General features: G+C 39.8%; 4 protein-coding genes and 2 non-coding genes across 6 annotated transcripts; 4 read left to right on the top strand and 2 right to left on the bottom strand.

The window, feature by feature from the left end:
- The first annotated feature begins 3,152 nt into the window (after positions 1 to 3,152).
- On the top strand, positions 3,153 to 5,308 carry LOC6580661. Its single transcript, XM_002006445.2, has one exon. It carries the CDS (start codon positions 3,386 to 3,388, stop codon positions 5,306 to 5,308), a length of 1,923 nt encoding a protein of 640 aa, XP_002006481.1. The 5' UTR covers positions 3,153 to 3,385.
- Positions 5,309 to 6,320: 1,012 nt separating this feature from the next.
- On the bottom strand, positions 6,321 to 8,009 carry LOC6580660. The gene has a single exon (XM_002006444.3). It carries the CDS (start codon positions 8,007 to 8,009, stop codon positions 6,321 to 6,323), a length of 1,689 nt encoding a protein of 562 aa, XP_002006480.3.
- Positions 8,010 to 9,114: 1,105 nt separating this feature from the next.
- On the bottom strand, positions 9,115 to 10,359 carry LOC6580659. Its single transcript, XM_002006443.3, has one exon. It carries the CDS (start codon positions 10,357 to 10,359, stop codon positions 9,115 to 9,117), a length of 1,245 nt encoding a protein of 414 aa, XP_002006479.1.
- A 5,114-nt stretch (positions 10,360 to 15,473) lies between these two features.
- Trnah-gug lies at positions 15,474 to 15,545 on the top strand. Its single transcript has one exon. It is a non-coding gene; the product is annotated as a tRNA-His (tRNA).
- A 1,437-nt stretch (positions 15,546 to 16,982) lies between these two features.
- On the top strand, positions 16,983 to 17,054 carry Trnah-gug. The gene has a single exon. It is a non-coding gene; the product is annotated as a tRNA-His (tRNA).
- A 663-nt stretch (positions 17,055 to 17,717) lies between these two features.
- On the top strand, positions 17,718 to 19,547 carry LOC6580656. Its single transcript, XM_002006442.3, has one exon. It carries the CDS (start codon positions 17,718 to 17,720, stop codon positions 19,545 to 19,547), a length of 1,830 nt encoding a protein of 609 aa, XP_002006478.1.
- The last annotated feature ends 1,495 nt before the right edge of the window (positions 19,548 to 21,042 follow it).

The following is a 21,042-nucleotide window of genomic DNA, read 5'->3' as shown; positions in this document are numbered from 1 at the left end:
GCTGGCGGCTGGGCGAGGTCTCTAAATGTCGAGAGTGCAGCCCAGCTGTCAGGCGGTGGGCGTGTGGCGCAGACGGACGCAGGACGCAGGACACAGCTGGCACTTGACATGAGCAACGGGCAACGAAACAACTCGAGGGCCTTCGTTCAACTACTTTTGCACACATTCGCAACATTTTGCTTCCGTTTCCAAATGGCAAAAGCACATACAATACAGAGTCAGAGCCACACACACACACAGGCGCACACACATGTACAGTTGATACATTTAGACTCGTGCTCTGGGGTAAAAAAAAGTGTAACTAAAACAATTTGAAATAAGATACTTCATGCAAACAGAAAATACAGCATAAAAATATAAAAAGAAAAAAAAAAAAAAACAACATTTTATATGCGCTATGGCTGGCAAATTTATAACTCAATTTCAGAGCTGTTAGACAGGGGCGTGGCTGCATTGTAATAGAACAGCTAGATTATAGTTGGCCAGATTTTAAAATGTTAGCAGAGCTGCAAATTTCACGAAAGGAATAGGAAAATCCAAAACAAAATTTTTTAAATAAAATTAGCAAAACTTAAAATAATATTGTAGTAAGTTAAAATAATAATGATAATGAAAATAAGTGTAAATATCATAATTAATAATTTTATTTAATTATTATAATATGCAATTTTAAAGTAATTAAAATTTTAGCTCTATTTGAAAAATACAAATTTGTTTAAATGTAGCCTAATTATTTCTCTATAAAAGTAATAAATACTTATATATGTATTCATAAGTATATTTTTATGAATTAGCTTAAATTTTTCCTTATATTTTTCTTGATAAGAACATTAAAAATATGTTAATTCAAGGCGAATTGTTTTTCTTTTAATATTCTTGCTGAGTAAATTAAAAAATATGAAAATTTAAAAATATGTGTTTTTTTCCTTAAAAGCAAAAAACTACGTAATACAAATTTTCAATATTATAAATTCCTTATTAAAACAATAATATTAAACTAAATTTAAAAAAAAATGTTGTAAATAATAATATGAAATGTTTATTATTTATTTTATTTTCGCCTTTCAGTTAACAAATATATAATTTAATTATTTATATAAAAAACAAAATAAATATCTAAATGTATTTTAATATTGATTAATTATTTTAAATTATATAAATACTATCATTTATTTTCTTCACGTTTTTCAAAATATCTCTGCGAACAACAAACAAAAAGTTGTTTTGCAGCCATAAGTTAACACGAATATAATCCGCAAATTTCATTTGTCACTCGCTGACTTCTCGGGCGTGACACACCCCTTGAACACTGTGCAACAAAGCAGCAGTTGAAAGGCATACAAGAATAAATAAAAACTGAATGCGGCTCAACAAGCTGGCTTAATGTATTTTAGCGCTAGCGGCGCAAGCATTAAAAACCACACACACACACACACACTCAAGGAAGAGAAAATCTTGAAAAGAAAAGAAAAATAATATAATAAAATGCTAAAATGTTGTCATATGATGCTTCCCGAAACACATGTTGACACGCCCAACGCCCACAGCCTTACGTCTACTGCCACGCCTCTGTGTTTTAAGTGAAGTGTAGCTTCAGGTGCTGGCCAGCTGCCATAGTTCGCACGATACTTCAGTTCCACTGGGAGGGGGTAAACGTGGGTGTGTGTGTGTGTGTGTGAATGTGTGAACAACTTTGACTTAGAGCAAAGCGCATTACTGCACATTACAATTACGTAAGCAGCAATTCGCAGAAATTTGTAAAATCATCGAGCAAACAAAGGCATGCGCGCTGTCAATGTGGCATTAGAGGGCGACTATAGCAAGCCAAAAACCTGGACTAAGCCAGCATCAATCATAAATATTTTAAGCTCCAAGTCAAGCTAACAATATGAATGACTCCCCCACTTTGTGCATGTGTCTGTGTGTGTGTGTGTGTGTGTGTGTGTGTCTGGCTAATTGCATTTTGCTGGCCATAAAAGCCAAGACGTAACCCGATAAGCCATGCCCGGCTTATGGCCTTGTCTGTTGGCATTTGTGCACATTTATGAAATTTCACAGCAATTACACAGCGTCATGTAGCCTGCATCGGATTTTGTTGTCAAAGTCATGCAAAGCGCATTTCGAACACCTAAAACGCTGCTAAGGCTGCCAGCTCATAGCTGCCAGCAGCCGGCAAAGTAGGCAGCCAACGGGTTTTTGGTGCGTGCGCGTTGCACGCTGCGTATGCGTGATTTTTAATTGCGTTCGCCGCGTGAGCCACAAATCGGCTTCAATGCCAGATAGTTAAAGTGCGCACGCTTTAAGGCCCTCGCATGTCCTGCAACGATTTGTCCAATTATATGAACCGTTCCGCATAAATACGGCTAAATAGCGCATATGAGCGATTTGCACTTGAGATAAACGCCAAAAGGGGTTTTCGCTTTTTATGACTCAATAAACAACTACGGCCACACAGCATTTAAAGCAGGAGCGCTACGAATGTAACTGAACGTGGTGGGGCTCATAATAAGAATACCATAAATAATATAATAAAAATGTTTGAGTAATGTGTGAAATAATATACTATAAAAATAATAATTAATAATGGCTCAAGCAATAAATTTGATATACTTAAAATAATTTAATTGGGTAACTAAATAATAATAATAAATAGTTAAAAAATTAATGATTTACAATAAATAAATCAACTTAAAATGATATTATTAATACAAAATAATATTGATATGGAACTTTATTTTATATAATAATATAATAATACAATAATAGTCATAAGAAGTACTAAAAAATATAATATTTTTTGTTATTTATGATTTCACAAATTTAATAAATCATTCAAAAAATAATAATTCATTTATTTTATTTCACATTTTATTTGAAAAAATATTAAAATAAATTTTATATTATTGTTGCATAAGTTTTCTATTTAGAAATTGTTTTAAATTCTATTCATGTAGAACATAAATACATGTAATATTTATGAATTTGTTGTATAATCTAATTATTGTAAATATATCATTTTATATATGTAAAAGAAAGAAAATAATAAATAAAATATATTTAAGTATGTTATTATTATTTTTTACAGAACTTGTCCAACCCCTTAATAAAATCTTTCAAAATTTAGTCAACTGTAAATGAAACCCTCTCGCTAACTGAAACGCTCCTGGTAGCTCAGCTGTCATCCAGTGTAAACAATTTTGATTGCCAGCCAATAAAACGCTCGGTATGTCCAATATGTCAAACTTGGTGTTTGAATGCAGTCAAAGCCAGCTCTGACCTAACCCACACGGAGTGGACCACACGCGAGACGGAGAGACAGACAGACCGGCAGGAAGACAGGCCGGGGATAGCGAATCAGTTGCGTTTCGACAATCGTTCCATAGAAATGAACAAGCTGGCAGCTCAGCTCATATTGGGACCAGCCCGACCCGCTCAGGTGGCTACGCCAACGCCCCAGACGGCTGGGAATGCGACCATTGCGAGGCATATGCAGAGCATCAACAATGATTTCGTCATCGATGTGGTCACACGCATCGACAGTGTCTATCACTTTCACAACCTCCTCTTCTACATATCGGAGAAGCTGAATTTGAATAGTCCGGCCGGCAGCGAATTCTTCAAGAAGTTCTGGAAGCAGTTTCCCCTCGTGCCGCGCATCATCGTGCGAAACAACCGCAGCTCGATCAACACGAACACCACGATAAAGAGCCTGATAAGCACGCCATCTCTGGTGATGGTCTTCACCACACATCACAGCGATCCCATCATGGAGGTCGCCTCGGAGACCCTCAAGGGCATACGATGGCTGAAGACGATCTTCATTCTGTTTCCATATCTGAGCAGTGCGAACTATCATGAGAGCTTTGAGACCTTTACCCAATTCTCGCAAATATTCCAGGACGTTCTCCGCTGGAGCTGGACCAAACAGTTCACCAACACGCTGCTGCTGACCATCAACGACAACGTCTATCAGCTGAATCCGTATCCCACGCAACACTTTGTGAATAGAACCGAGCACTGGATGGCTCGAGACTTCTTTCAGAAACTCAGCCATAATATGATGGGATATGTGGTGAATACGCCGGTGTTCTATGATATGCCTCGCGTGTTCAAGGGAGCGGACCAGAGGACGGTCTACGGCACCAGTGGCAAGCTGTTTCTGGGATTCCTCGACTTTGTGAATGCCACGATGCATGACACCTCCGCTAACCTAACCATAACTAACTTCAATCTGCCGTATCTCCTGGAGCTCGTCGGCCAGGGCGTCTATGAGACGCTGATACACACCTACACCGACCTGCTCGGGAATTACTCGGTCAGCTTCAGCTATCCGATTGGCATCAACGACTGGTGCCTGATGGTGCCCTACCGCAACGATTCGGTGCAGGAGCTGTATGTACGCGAGGCTCTGCAGGAGAACGTCTGGCTGCTGCTATTCCTGACGATTCTCTATGTGGGCTTTGGCCTTTGGCTCTGCTCGCCCCAACGGCCGAGGGATCTCAGTGCCATTCTGCTGCAATGCATTCTCAGTCTGATCAACAGTCCGCCCACATCGATAGTGCGGACAAGGGACAGGCGCATGCGCTATCTCTATCTGGTGCTCAGCATCATGGGCATCGTCGCCTCGAACATGTACATCAGCAAGATGGCCAGCTACTTTACCTCGCCGCCGCCCGTGCGCCAGCTGAATACCCTGCAGGACGTTATCGACGCCAATCTGATCATCTACGTGCAGGACTTTGAGTACAAGTTTCTGGACCGTAAGAGGGATCAGTACTCGGAGCGCTTTCTTCAACAACTCGTTGTTGCGGATGCGATGTTTATTCAGCGGCATCGCGATCTGCTGAACGCGAGCTACGGCTACTTTGTGTCCAGCGATCGCTGGGATCTGATCATGATGCTGCAGAAGCATCTCCGGGTGCCGGTCTTCAGGCTAACGCAGATCTGCTCGGGTCCGTTTTACCACGTTTTCCCCATGCACATGGACTCGCATCTGCAGTCGCCGCTGCAGAACTTTATACTGATTTCCCAGGAATCGGGCCTCAGGCATCACTGGAAGGTGGAGTCCTTCTGGGAGGCACTGTACATGCGCGTCATTCACTTTATCATTCTGCATGAGCAGCCACAGCCACTGAGCATGGCCTTCTTGTCCAGCATGATGCGCACCTGGTGCATGGGTCTCGTCCTAGCTGGCATGGCATTTATCCTGGAGATGAAATGGCATCAGCATGTGATGCAGGCGCATGGCCACATGCTGTGGCACAAACTGAGAACTGCAGTAAAGAGGCGCCGAAGCTGCAGGAGATGAATGCTGAATAAATGCTTGAATTTAGCTAAGGTATCTCTTTATATGTGTATTGATTTATGGAAATTAAAGGTTTTTTCTTTATTTGATATTTTAGTTAATGTAAAATTAAAATTAGCCTAACATTAAGCACTGGCCACTGAGGCCTTCGGCTTTATATCTTTAATTAAATTTTGTAACTGCTTTAAATTTCATCTCTAGACCCTTGAGTCTACTCCACTTGAAACACAAAATATAATATATTAAAAAATAAATTTATTGAATATCTTTAAAATTTGTGCAAATTAGACATCCAGTGTCTAGGCTATAAGTTTTTCAACTCAATCTAGTTAAAAATTCAATGAGAGGCTGAGAAATTAAATAATGTTTTGTAACTTCATTAAATAATGCTAAGATTATAAGTATCAATTTATACTTGGCTTGATAAATATATATATATATATATATATATATATATATATATATATATATATATATATATATATATATATATATATATATATATTAAATTTTATAATTCAATTTAATTAAATTAAATTAAATTTTATTAAGATTAAATTAAATTTTAATAATATTAAATTAAACTTTATAATTAAATGGAAAATGATTGATTTTCATTTTTTCTTTTTTTTTTTATTTATTAATTTTTTTTTTTATTATTTACTATTATTATAAGTTTTTTTTCATATAATCTTTAAGAATGCCTTTTATACTATTGGACACTCTGATCTCCTGCTCTTTATTTAATTATGGCAGCAATCTGTCATTTTTCATTTGATTGCTTAGAGTTAAATACAAAATTCGATAAAGCCATTTGAAATTGATGAAACAATTTACAATCCACTTCAGCGCCCGTTCGACACCCAGCAGACGGATAATTGGGTTTGAGGTCAACTGAATCTAGTTTGAAATTTAAATTTAATTTCAGCCAAATGCGAAATGCTAAATGAAGCGCAGGAATTATACAAATTCTGAGGTCAATGGCAAATCAATAATCAAATTTCGCTGAGCGTAATTAAAACTTGAATCTCGTTAGCAGTTCGATGATGAAAACGATGAAGGCCAGAGCCGACATGGTCATCAGCATAATGAATGCTATGGCCAAATGCTGCAGGCCCGCTGATGCGTATTCGTTGTGCTCCTCCAGGCGCTGCACGATGCCCGCATGCAGCGCCGACTCGAAGCTGAGCCGGGCGTAGTAGTTGAGCAGGCCGGAGGAGTGAACACGGAACGTGTAGTACTCGAGGTCGCGCCAGAGCGAGCAGTCGCGCTGCATGGGATAGGCCAAGTGGAAGGAGCCGAAGCAGATGTCGCTGAACTTGAACTGGCGCTGCTTCAGATGCCGCTGCTGCTCGTCCAGGAACTGCCAGCTGTCCTCGGTGACGAAATAGGCGAACGAGCTGTTGAACTGCATTTGGTGCTGGGCAAAGACTCCGCTGTCCACGGGGCGCAGCAGCTTGATGAAGCCGGCCGGCAGCTCCTTGTGCAGCTGGAGCAGAAACTCCATCTCGTAGTCGATGATCATCACAGGCAGCTGAGCGCGCAGCAGATCGTCCATGGTATTGAGCTGAGCATGGAACAGGTTCACGGTCAAAATGCTGCCCAGGGTAGAGGTGTAGTTGGCCGACAAGAAGAAGCCGTGAAAGAAGACGGCCAGCAGCAGCAGGAAGCGCAGCAGCGAGGGCTGCAGCAGCTGCCTGCCCGTGGATATGTTGATGATGTAGCAGAAGGAGTTCAGCAGCGCTGTGGTCACTCCCGCTGAGCCACGGCCCCTCCTGTGCCCCAGTCGCAGCCACAGCAACTCCAGCCAACTGAGCAGCACAAAGGCGGCCAGCACAAAGAACCAAACGGTCGTGTCGAAGGGCTGCAGCGCATAGAAGTAGGTGGAGACGCTGTTGTAGAGCGGCACCATCAAGCACCAGGGCACCACCAGCAGGGGATAGCTCTTCTCCAGGTCGTCGTCCGGCATGAACAAGGCGTAGGCATGGGCAACGAACTGCACCTGGCGATCCCTCACCAGCTGCAGCGTTTGCTTCATGTTGACTGCGCGACCTCCGAGCGCGTCTGGCGGCAGTTCCAGCTCCTTGAAACTCCCGTTGAGGTGCTCCACAAAGGTGCTGATGATGCGATAGGTGCTGCCCTCGTAGCGGTCGCCCACTCGGAACAGATGCGGCGCATCTTGGCGCATGGGCGTGGCAAAGCGATAGCCGCCCACGTCATGAACGGCATTCGTCACCTGGCTCATCTTGGCCCGCATGAACTTCGGCAGGTCGGTGCGATTCTCGATCTCGTACGATGGATATTGACTTGCGCCGTATATCTGATTGATGCCGTCAATCGACTCGAAGTACAATAGCGAATTCTCAAATTGATTGTCATTGAGGAACTGGCAGATCTCGTAGATGGCCTCCATGTTCGCCACCTTCCCCATCATCATGAAGACGGCGAGGTAGAAGTGCTTACCCAGCAGCACCTTGTTGGCCACCTCCATGATAGGATCGTGCAGGCCCGTGGTGAAGATCACGGTCATCTGGTTGCGCCTGACCGCCGAGTGGGTCATTCGCATATCCGAGTTGTTGACAACAACGACTTGGGATAAGGCAAACGCATCGTGATTCAGGCGAATGAATTGTTCCATGTCGTCCCTCTGCTCGTTGTCCAGCTGCTGGCTAACGAACCAGACCAGATCCTGGAACGCAACCATCCGATTAAGGCCGATTAGCAGTTTGCTAATGTATCTGCTGTTCCAGCCACAGCTCCATGGCAACGGCAGCACAATTAAAACGATAAGCCAACGGGGCGAATACATAACTGCGAAGCGTTCACGTTGCGTATGCGTAATGTCTGCGTTTAGTTAGCCTTTATAGCGTCCTAAATGCCTTTGACTATTGCTCAAGGGATTACATTCCCTGCTTTGACGAACATAACAATTAAACAAGGTCATTTCCCGATGCTTATCTTAAATATCCAAGGCATTTGACATTATAATTGAGCAACTGAACATACGACTCAAGGGTGCGGGCTCTTGCATTTATACCTCCTTATAAATAGGTTTAATTAAACCAATATAAACTGATTTGTTGGTATACCAGCATAATATTGTTTTTTGTCGAGGTTACCTACGAAGAATCCTTATTAAAGAGCAACAAAATGTTAGATTATTTTCAATTTTCCGAAATATTCGGAACTATTTCGATGCGTAAAATCATTATTGGAATATGTTAACCTATATTATTATATAATAACAAGTAAGTACATATTTGAATATCATTGTAATATCATTTTCGATCTAGTCATCATAATCCAAATAATCGTAAGCCTAATTGTTTTTCTCATGACCATTTTATTTATGACTATTTACTTCACGATAACATGGTAATAATGACAATGGCATTAATAAGCATTTACTTCATGATAATTAAAATTAATGACAATCTCTAGTCTATACACATTTTTAATATTGCTAGCAAAGAAACTTTTACCATCTAGCTGAATTAAATTTAAAAGAATTTTGAAATTAAATTAAATAAATATTAAAATCTATTAATACGTATAAATATAAATAAATAAATCTGTTTTATTAGATAATTAATTAATAAATAAATTAAATCTGGAATATACATATATGTATGTAGTACATTATTTTTATGTAACTGATTTTATAATATTAACATTTTATCATAATAACAGTCGCGAATCAGCATGAAATTTCCCAATGAAATCGTGCCTCATAATTATGGTAATCATATTATAGAACATGGCTTATACAATAATTTTAAAAATATATATTCAGTTTCTGATTATATATGCTAAACTTCCTGCTGCAAGCAACTGTTGCTCTGCCCGTCCATCCAACGGCTCCACAGATGCTCCAAGCAGTAGACCACTGAGCACAGGGGCAAGCCACCGATGATCACAATCCATGCCGTGCTGAAAAACTCCAGATTCAAGGGCTCTACGGGATACGTGTCCAGGAATATCTTTGCGAGATTCGCACGCAACGCAAAGACGAAGGCCATGTCCTCCCAATAGTCCCACAGACCAGATTCCCTTATGTAGAGCATGGTACGATCTAGTTGGTCGGCAAAGGGCGCATCCCGTTGCAAGGGAAAGGCGTTGAAGAGTCCCCCAAAGCAGACTCGTGACATGTGGAAATACGGCTGGATGAGCACGCTCTGCTGTCGGTTCCAGAAATCCCACGCATTCTGGGTGACAACATAGGCATATTCGCGAGACGGATTCACCATGAGCTGCTGAAAGTCGTGGAACTCGCGTGGCTCGAACTGGGCGTCTAGTGAGGAGATATTTACTACGGGTAAGGTGCGCAGCTCCTCCAGCAGCGTGTCCGGTATGATAATGCGCACCCTCGACTCTATCAGGTCCGACCACGTATCGATGGGCTTTACGAACACCGGCTTCATGTCGAAAGAGGTCATGTGGCTAATGTGGTAATTGGACAGTATGAAGCCCTGTGTGTAGAGCAGCGTGTAGAAGATGAGCATACGGAACGGCGGCTGGTAGAGCTGCACCGGCATATTCATGTTCGGGCTGTACATGATGATGCCCATGGCGTGAAGCAGGTTGCGCGTGTAGGAGCGAGAGGCTGCCTCGCCGTGGTGCACGTAGCGCAGCAGCAGTGCCACATAGAAGATGGCCAGGAAGAGCGTGGCCCAGACGTACTTGCCCAATGGCCAGACCATGTACATCCACTTGGGCAGCTCTGGCGCCAAGGGCACCATCACGCAGTACTTCGTCACCTCGATGGGGTAGCTGTATGCTGTGATGCTCGACGTGGGATCCTCCAATGTGCTCCTTATGCCCACGCCGTGCACAGATGTATTATACTCTCCTTGGGCAATCTGCTGGAGCAGCAGCGACTTCTTCGTCATATTTTCCACATGCTCCAGCTGCAGCTTATAGTCAAATCTCTCGGCGAAGGTCTCCAAGGAGCGCAGATATGGGCCACAGTAGAGAGTCTCTCCAGTCACTTCATCGGTATATATAAAAGCGAGCGGTATTTCCGAGCTGAAGGGCGTATAAATGTTATCCTGCATTTTGCCTGACTGCAACTGTTCAAACGGTTCGTGTTTCGTGTCATATTTATAGTCAAGCGCTGATATGGCAGCTGAGCTGGCAACTGGCGCACGTGTTCCCCCAATGCCGGACAACTGCAAATTATTAGAACATAAAAACCTATCCCACAATCCCTTCCGAGACTGCAAAAAACCGAATGAAACAACATGAATCGATCAATCGTGACCCTCAAACGAGGCAGACTAGTTGGCGGCACAGTAAACACAATACAGTGAGTAGAATGGAATGAATCGCGGATGAAAAATGTACATATATGTGGAACAATAGCTATATACATATATAGGTAGGTAAATAAATAAATAAACTAAATAGTAGGTATAAACTTGTACACATATTCTGCATACTGCTCTTCTATACAATTCTCATTGACTAAAAGGTGTCCATATAAGAAGTCTACTTCTGTGATACTGAAAGAGAATTTCTTTTGCTCAAGTTTTTTGTAACTTTGACGACAAAACTCTTTCTTTTTCATTCTGTACTACAAAGCGATGCTCAAATAAAAATTGTAATCTAAGTTATTCTTTATTTGATCTAGACCTATATATTCTCCTGACGTTTTTCTCACAATTTTGTTGCTCACTTTCTCTCTCAGCTCCCCTCAAATTCTCCTCCTCTCCTAATCCTCTTTTTGGGTTCCTCTTTAGCCGTTAGCAATCTAACTCTTGTGATCTCATTTTTCGTTCTTCTCTATTACCATTTCCTGTTTCACTCTCTCAAACTTTCTATGTTCCTCTCTATATTAGTTTTCCATATCTCTCCCTCTCTCCCTCTTTTTGTTGCTCATACACTCTATCTCATTCTGTTTCTGCGTTCACCCTCATTATTTCACTTTATCTCCTTCTCTATTTCACTCAGCTTCCTTGTCTTTCTCTCTTTCTCACTCCCTCTCTCTTTCTCTCTCTCTCACAATCTGTCCTTCCCGCTAATTATCTGCCATTCTTAGCTCTTCTTTCTCTATATCACTACTATTACTATATCAATCTCTTGTCCCATAAGCTTCTTAAATTTTGCATATTCCATAATTTATTGATTTATATTCCGATTCTTAAATATTTATCTCGTATATTTTTACTGATCTCACCCACTGTAAAGCAATTATGAAGTGCACTTTTTGTTGAACTTTGGCCTCTTCATGTAAATTACAAATCCATAATGTGTATATTTATTTTTTATTTATTTTATACTCATTTATTTATTTTGATTTTTTTTTTTACTCCCATAAATGAATTTGTAAAACGCGTTTGCTTATTTCATAGTCATACGGTCAATACTTGCATTTAAATAGCCCAACTCTTTTGCGCAATTATTAGAGCGCGAATATTCACACACACACACACGCTCTCTCTCTCTCTCTCTCTCTCTCTCTCTCTCTCTCGCACACACACTGAGACAAGTGCAGGCTTTTTTAATATTTCAAAAGCAGGCCACAAAAAATTGCACAAACATTAAATCCGTGCAAAAATTTTACGCTCTATTCTCTGTGTGTGCAAGTGAATGAGTGTGATGCGTGTGTGTGTGGGATTGAATATGTGTATGTGTGTGTGTATTTCATAAATTTTCAGTTTACATGTAAACACTGGTATTTTTTTTAAGGGCTTTGCCGCACGTAACGCCAAAGTGGTGTTAAAAAAAAAACTAAAGGCCACGCCCACATTGACTTCAGCCCCAGCAGTCACAGTAGGACTCACCCAACCGCCAATCCCGTTACATTTTAAATGACGCACGAAAAGGACAGAAAATACCATTGAAATAATATTGTACACTTAATCGTAATTACAAAATCATGGAATGCAAAAATTATACGTAAACTGGATACAACGGGATATTTGCAGTGTATTTAAGTTGTCGGCAATTGAAACTTGTTTGTTTGAAAATTGGCATAAAAGGCGCTTGGCGTGTTTTCCGGTAAAGGCTAAAGAGGTCTTAAGTGTAATTAAAATCAATATATGCAAATATATTTTGGCATTCATTCAATTAAATTGATGGGTATTCAATCTGGAATGCCACCATATTTTTATATTAAAAGGGAGCAATATATATTATATAGTAAGACTAAGGATAAGGAAAGCAGCACACTAACACATGCAGACACTCACATGAAAGTGGTCTAGTCCATTGAAAATGAGTATGGGATGGAATAGCCAGAAATTAAGGCAGAATATGCTGAGAAAATAATCCTCAAGAGAATTATTTAAGAGAAAAAACTACTGGCTATGCCATCTAATAAATATTAGTATTAATATAACATCAACATTAATGTAGAATATCAACAGTTAGCCTATCAAGCATATATGTACACATAATCGTGAGCGTAATGAGCTAAACCGATTTAACTATGTCGTATGTCTCTCTTTATATGTGGAGAGACATTTCTCTCCCTGTCTATCTCTCAATCTGTATGCCTATCAAAAGTAAGGGACGCAATGCAGAAGATCATTTAAGCTGTATATGTATGCAGCAGTACTCATTGGGTATTTATATTTGAGTAAAACGAAGCTGGAATGCTCGCAGCATCAGAGAGTGTTCCCATTGGTCATTTTACTCTCGACTGCAACGGCCTCTACCTGGCACTGAGCTTAACATTTGAGCACGTCTTAGGCTTTGAGTAGAAGTCGCCCTATATAAAGGGCAGCAGCTGTAGCATTTCTTCAGTCGCCCAGGCCTGGTGGAGGTCACTCGTACAGTGGACTAAAGTGAATTGAAGTGAAGTGTGTAACTGTTCAGCTGAGCATTAAAGGGGAAACACTTGAAGGAAATACCTGGAGGTACCCAGAGCAGTCTTCTTCTTCTTCTGCGTGTGGTAAGCATTTACATACTGATTAATATTAAATTAACCAAAATTGTGGTGTTAATTATTAATTTAATGATTCCCTTTTAATAATATTTACCATATTTTGTATGCGTATAACTTATGCTTCTGCTAATCACCCTTCTGATAATAATTGTTAAACGAATAAGTATAAATGCAATGATCTCAGTAATAACTTTATTCGCTTTGTTAATAATGGCATATAAGACAATGATTAAGGGAATAATGTTGTAATAATGCTGTAATATGTACACAAGAGAGACATATAAGCACAGAACTAACAAATAAGCCCAAGGCCCTTTAACTAATTATGAAGACATAAACAAAACCTGACCTAACTTTACAATTGATAATATTAATACCTAAGTCAATTACGCACTGAAAAAATAAACTTTGATAATTTCGTTTGTTGCAATTATAATTATAATGATACTCATTATTGATTGATAACAATTGACTTTGGAATCTTGGTTTGTTGAGCGTTCGTTCTGGTGGAGTTTCAAAATACTTCATAATTATCGTAATCATCATTATCTTCATAATGACTATCAATGTTATATTTCTCAAATAATATAAACTAATTGGGGGCTCTACCAAGAGCTTATCACCAACTTTTAAATCAATCAGCTTACATAAATCATATTTTATATACTGCTTATCTCTGCATTTATACATATAAATTCATATAAATTCATATAAATATAATATGCATACGTATATACATTTCTGAATGATAAGCACATCAATATTTGCTTATCTCCCTGGCTACAAATGCGATAAAGTTCTATCAATTGGAATTCCTTTTTCGTAATAATCGTAATTTGTAATTTTCGCAAAATAGATGTATTTAAGTGGAGACAAATATAACTCATTAAAATGCCTCCAGGGAAATATGTAGAACGTCGCTCACAAGTCAGCACCTCATTAAATGTGCGTGTGCACAGTTCATGCTGTATGCCAAGTCCACTCAAACCAAGTAGGGTATACATGACTTGAAAGCGCTTTAGAAAATATAATCAGCCGGAATTCTATAACACTTTAAGAAACATTTCCAGTCAGGCATAAAATTAAATTGCAAATATAAAGGGAAATTTGTAAGTGCGTGTATACCCCACTCCCCTCAATAGCTTAGCTTATTTAGTAAATGGAATTAACATGTAATGACAACAACAAAAAGACGGGAATAAACGATACAAATCCAATTGTAAACGTAAAACGGTAAACACAAAGGAATTGCTTTTATCTCTTTAATGCAGCTAAAACATAAATACATTGAAATTATGTTCCCTAAGGTGCAAATTATCTATGATTGTTTTTAATGTGCTGCAAATTTATTTCAATTAGCCATCTGCACTTTTTCATTGGATTGGCAAATAAATAAGTTATTTATTATAAATTGATGTGCTAATAAATAAATATCTCACACATATTTAATTCCATTGCAATCAAATCTGCTCTTCGCTTAAGTATAAACATAATCGCATTTATATTCATACTGTGCTCTAAATTTATGCAACATTTTATTTTGACTGAACTTATTATTCGTATTCATATCTACACGGCTCCCCCTCTGCCTAAGCAGCGCTGCTAGAATTCCCCCTTCACCTGCGCCCTCGCTTCTACAATTACCCACAGGCAAAGCCGCAAAATGCTGCTGATAGCAAAACGAATTGAAATGCCAAGTCAAGCAACACGCCCTGCCCTGCCCTACCCTGCCCTGCCCGCCCCTCCTCAGACCGTTGCCCTCTCTGCCGGTCGCTTTACTTTTCTAACTCTCTCTCTCGCCTTCACTCTCTCTCTCTTTTACTCTGTTCTGCATCTGTGCTGCTAAAAATTTACATTCATTCATAAACCAAAATCTTGTTTATTGGCTGTCGGTCTGTCTGTATGTTTGTCCGTCTGTCCGTCCATCTGTCGGTTGGTTGTTTAGTCTGTCTTCCGTACTTGCTCCGCTGAGTTGGGCGGGTTTTGCTCAGCTAGCTGCCTTTCACCGTTGAATTTACTTTTCTTTATTTTGCTTTTATTGTTTCTCTTGTTGTTGTTGTTGCTGCTGTTATTGTTATTGCTGCAGCTGCTGCTACTGTTGCTGTTACTGTTTGTTATTGTTGCCGTTATTGGTGTACTTGCTCCATAAACAAGTTGTTTGAAGCACGAGAATTGTAGCAAAGCTTGACCAAAGCAGTGATATAGACGCGCGCACACACAAACATACATATGGTGCGTTGATATGAGCTTTTTTGCGTCGCCACTTCAGCGTCTTCAATAGCCGTGATCGTCTAGTGGTTAGGACCCCACGTTGTGGCCGTGGTAACCCAGGTTCGAATCCTGGTCACGGCAATGCTGCAATATGCATTGTCACGGAGAAGATCAATTTTTTTTTTTTTATTAATGAATTATTGAGAATGCATTAAAAAATATTTATTTGTTCTCTGTACTTGTTTGTTTCTTTTTTTTTTTATTTTTTTTTTTTATTTTACAATAAATGAAAATTTGAAAATTATTTCTTATATTCGAAAAAAAGAAATAATTTTATGAATTATTAAAAATTATTTTTTTATTTATTTATTCAGATAAAGAAATGCTCTATTTATAAATTATTTTTCCGTATTGCTGTTAGTAGTATTTATACCCAAAAGTTCAACAAACACTTCTAAAAATAAATTTTGCTAACATATTAAAAATAGAATTCATTGAAATCAATTTAAACAAAAACAAAAAAAAATCGTATATTAGAAGATATTAATTAACGTTAATATATTAGAATCACAATATTATAGTACAAATAAAAAATTAATAGAAATATGGAAAAGTATACGAAGGTAGTCAGCGACTGCGATATGCGACTTCAACCTAGAGATAAACGCGAACAAATTTACAAAAGTAAAGAATATAAATATAAAATTGACTGTGCTTCTTTCCATTATTTGTTGACAAAATAACTTGATAATTAAATGTTTCAGCTGCTCTTTACTGTACTTGGTATTTAATATTTCATATAGCAAATTTGTGGTAATACTAGTTTATGAAGTTAAAGATTATTTTGGTATCTTGATGTTGGCCGAAAATAGGAAATCGACAAAGACGAAATTGGGAATATTTACTTGTTGGCCTATAGTTTTATAAGACTTTATTTCTTGAAACATAAATCAAAATGCTTAACTAATATTGAATCTAAATATTTTCAATTTTAAAATATATACACTGAGTCTATAAAATATTTTAGGGTGTCTATATGGATGAATATATACTAAGTGCCTACATATACATATATACAATGTTAATTATTCTTTAAAATAGATAGATTTAATTTGAAATAATATAAATAGAATGATCGATAGTCGAACTTTGGCAATTTTATGAATTTTTCAATATACTGTGATTCCCGATTTGCTATATACATATATATACGCAGCCAAATATTTTATGACGATCACTGATACTTGACAGATAAACTTAAATTTATGGTCTGTGAATTGGTGTTTATCAAATATAATAAATTAAGTAGTATGGAATTAATTTGGAATCGATTGGGTCCAATCGCATATTTCTTACTTGTATTGTTTTGTATCTCTTGTTTTTCTTGTTATGGTTATTTCTACAGTTAATTGTTCTGCTGTTGCTTTTTATTGTCGTTGCCGTTATTGATGTTTTGCTTCGTTTGAATGCCAAGAAACTGTAGCAAAGCTTGACCAAAGCATTGCCACACACACACACGCAAATGCTCGCTGCGCTGTTATACACTTATTTTCGGCCACATTTCAAGCGTCTTCAATAGCCGTGATCGTCTAGTGGTTAGGACCCCACGTTGTGGCCGTGGTAACCCAGGTTCGAATCCTGGTCACGGCAATGCTTCAATATGCATTGTCACGGAAGAAGATCGTTTTTTTTTATTCCCTGCAATTATTTAATATGAGAAATTGCGGTAAATACATTTTTGCTTTAATTTTTGTATTCATAAAGCCTGCAAATTCTAAAAGAAATCAAGCCATTATCGAACAAGAAAAATAAGCCCCTTAAATTATTTAGAAAGAAACAAACAATGTCAATAAATTTACTTCTCGATCTCTACCTACAAAAATCCAATTAGATATATTTTTATATTTTTGTCAAGTGTGAAAATAGTATTAAAACATATAATATTCCTGATCTATCTGCTATATCGCTGCTGGATCTGTATATAATTGATTTGTTAGAGGACCACATGATAATTTTACCAAATTATCGCTTAATTTATCAGCTTAATTGACACGCTTCTTGTCAATTCCCTTTCATATTTGTCCATTATCCTGGCTGGCTTTATTCCGTCCATTAGGTCAGATGCCATTACACACTTAGGAGCTGCAATTAGTTGCGCTTCGTGATTGCGGATAATTGCATAAGTGTGCAGACAGGTAGATTCGTATGCCCGCAGATAAGTTCAATTAGCAGTGCGATTAAATTGAATTAAATCAATTGGGCGAGTGCCGCTATAAAGTACTGGCTGTCCTTTCGCATAGTCCACTCGCAGCCATGGAGCTGACCAAGAAACTACTTCACCTGCTGCTGCTGCTGCCGCTTCTACTGTCCTTTACCTGGGCCATGGGTCAGCAGCAGTTGTCGCACAACTTCAGCTTTATGCAGGAGATAGCAAGGCGCGCAGCTGGCCAACAGAGATGGACGACCACGCCCATCTTCATCAGTCGCCATGTGCAGCGAGACCAGGTGAATGACTTGATACGCTGGCTGCACAGCAACCTGAGCAGCTCCAGCTATGTCTTCGATGGCACTGAGGGGAAGCCGGATCCGTTTAATCCGTTGAGAAATCACATCAAGACGGACACCTTGAGTCTTCTGTTCTGCTACAGCACCGAGGAGCAGATCTGGTGGCACTTGGATGAACGTTTGAGGAAGCTGCGCCAGAGTCGTCTCGTTGTTTATCTGTCGGCTCAGAGAAACGAGGTGGCTCTACGCAATATATTTCTCAAGCTGTGGAGTTTGCAGTTCCTACGAGTTCTGGTGTTGCACAGGCAAAGGGTATACGGATACACGCCGTACCCAACGGTGCGTCACTTTGAGCGGCACCTGGAGAATGAAGGAGAGGAGGAGCACCTCTTTCCAGCTGCTCCACGAGATCTGAAGCAATATGTGGTTTCCACGCCGGCGGAGAATGATCTGCCTCGAGTCTTTCGCCTGCAGGACAAGCGCACGGGCCTGCAGCTCATTCGCGGCTACGGCTATCGCGTTCTGGCGGAGTTCTGTCACAGACACAACGTGTTGCTGCACGTGAGCAACGGCGGCCAGTCTCTGCCCATCGACAGCAGCGTCAACATGAGTCGCATCACGGAGCTCATTGGCGAGCACCAGCTGGAGATCACTATGCATCCGTATGTGGGCATCGATCGGAAATTGGGCATCCTCAGCTACCCGCTGCACATAGCCCAGAATTGTCTTATTATGCCGGTGCGGAATGAGATCCCTCGCTTCATGTACCTGCTGCGTCCGTTCCAATGGAACTGCTGGCTCCTGCTGCTGGCTGCCGTGCTCTACGTGAGTCTCGTCCTCTACTTTCTGAGTCCCGGGCCGAACGAGAACAGAGGACTGCGTGCCATGCAGTGCCTGTTCGCAGGACTCGCTCAACTGCTCTTTCTCAGCTCGCCCACACGCATTTATGGGCCGTCGATCCGCTATTTCCTTGTGGCGCTGCAGCTCTCCGTGCTGGGTTTCGTTGTGACCAACTGGTACTCGAATCAGCTGAGCAGCTTTCTGACCACCACCTTGGTGGGCGAGCAGGTGGACACGTTTGAGCAGCTCATTGCCCAGCAGCAGAAAATTCTCGTCAAGCATCACGAGGTGGATATGGTCTTGCAGCAGGTTCCGCCACACCTGCTGCAGCAGGTGACCCGCTTGGTCGTTGGCTCCGAGGCCGGTGAACAGGTGAGCGCATTGCTTAGCTTCAACCTCAGCTACTCGTATCCCTTCACGGTCGAGCGCTGGGATTTCTTTACGCTGCAGCAGCAGTATGCCATGAAGCCCATCTTTCGGTTTTCGTCCGTCTGCCTCGGCGCACCTGTCATTGGCTACCCCATGCGCCGAGACTCGCACCTGGAATCGCCCCTGAAGCACTTCATCATGCGTATACAGAGCATTGGCCTATTTCAGCATTGGGTCGTCTCCGACTTCAATGACGCCCTCAAGGCGGGCTATGTCCACTTAATCGATAACTCGCTGGGCTTTAAGGCCCTAGACCTGGACACGCTGCGCTTGGGCTGGTTTGTCCTCCTCTGCGGTTGGCTGCTGGCCGCTGTGGCTTTCGTTTGTGAGCGGCAGCACCGCAACAGCAGCTGCACCACCTGGCATTGACTTACACTTTAATTCAATTCAGCACAATTGACAGAAATACACAAACAGCTTCGACTTGAAGCGTATCAGGGTGACAGGAGTGGGGCAGGACCTAGGCAGGAGCTAGGCAGGAGCTAGGCAGGCTGGCAGTAGCAGCAGCAGCTGCCGTTGACATAAAAATGCAATAAAAAATGTCAAGAAAGCTAAGGGAATCTTGAGTAATAGCTCCTGCCTCGCCCGCGCTCCAAGCCGACGAATCGCAAATGCACTTTAAACTGAATAAATATAATGCGCAAATATCAAATATTCCAATTACCATTTTAATTGCCGGCAATAATAACTGCCTTATTAACAATTCTAATGAGACTTGGCGTACACATATTTATGATACAAATATAGTTATAAAATTGTTTTAGTAATTAAATTACAAAGCATTTCCGATTAGCCGAAGTCGAAACTTCATTATGCAAAATTATTAAGAAATACTAATGGGTTTTTACAAGAAATTGTAGTCCTTATCTGAGAAAATGAATGAATGAAAATGAACTGCAAAAATAAAAGAAATTAAATTAAAATATTACAAACTAAATATGAAACTAAGAGAGTTTAGCCTATTTAAGTTCTTTAAATATTTTTTTAAACACACTGTAAATAAGTAGAAATAATTAACAAACAAAAATAAATAAATAAAAATAATTAAATAAATAATTAGACTAATTACAATATACAGTGACAATATACTGTAATTTTAAGTACGAAAAAATAACCATGTTCTCCTGATAAAGAAAAAAAAAACAATTAAAGTGAAAGAAAAAATTTTGCAAAATATTATAATAAATAAAAAAATATATAAGCATTAGAGGATTGCCAAAAAATAAATATTTGTTTATAAATATATATACATTTATTATTATTATTTAAAATTTTTAAATGAAATCAACCATCCAGCGCATATGCTTATAATATTTTATCTTCCAATGAGAAGTGAAAAAATTGCTCAAAATCAATTCAATGTGACCAGCGCTGCGTGCAGTACAAATAGTACAAATGGAATACGAAGGTACAAAATGGCGACAACAATACGTTGTGCTTATTGCTGTTGTTGTTGTCAAGGAGCTGCTTATTGGATTTTCACTATGAGTAGCTGTTGACAATATCTGGCCGTTGGAGGGCGCTGCTGTCACAAAAATTGAATTCTTGTTCTCCTTTTCTTCTCCTGCTGCTACTGCGGCTGCTGCTGCTGTTGCTGTTGCTGCTGCTTCTTCCCGCTCGTCAACAATTTTAATTGCATGACAGAGCAGCAGGCGAGAGCAATGGCACACCTAATTTCAGCATCATAATGAAATTGCATATTTTGCGCGAATAAATGGCCTTACCATGTGAGACAATCATATTATGCTAGACAATATAAAATAATGGCCGTTTCCATGTCGTTTCATTCAATTTAAAAAATAAACCACAAAAGCGTTGCTCAGCAGCCTTCGCATTGTCTCGCTTACTCCTCTACCCCTTTCGC

The sequence above is a fragment of the Drosophila mojavensis genome, unplaced genomic scaffold, assembly GCF_018153725.1.
Source record: "Drosophila mojavensis isolate 15081-1352.22 unplaced genomic scaffold, ASM1815372v1 contig_81, whole genome shotgun sequence".
NCBI classification, from domain to species: domain Eukaryota; kingdom Metazoa; phylum Arthropoda; class Insecta; order Diptera; family Drosophilidae; genus Drosophila; species Drosophila mojavensis.
Note: the sequence above shows the minus strand (reverse complement) of the source record. Positions and strands in the feature narration are given on the sequence as shown.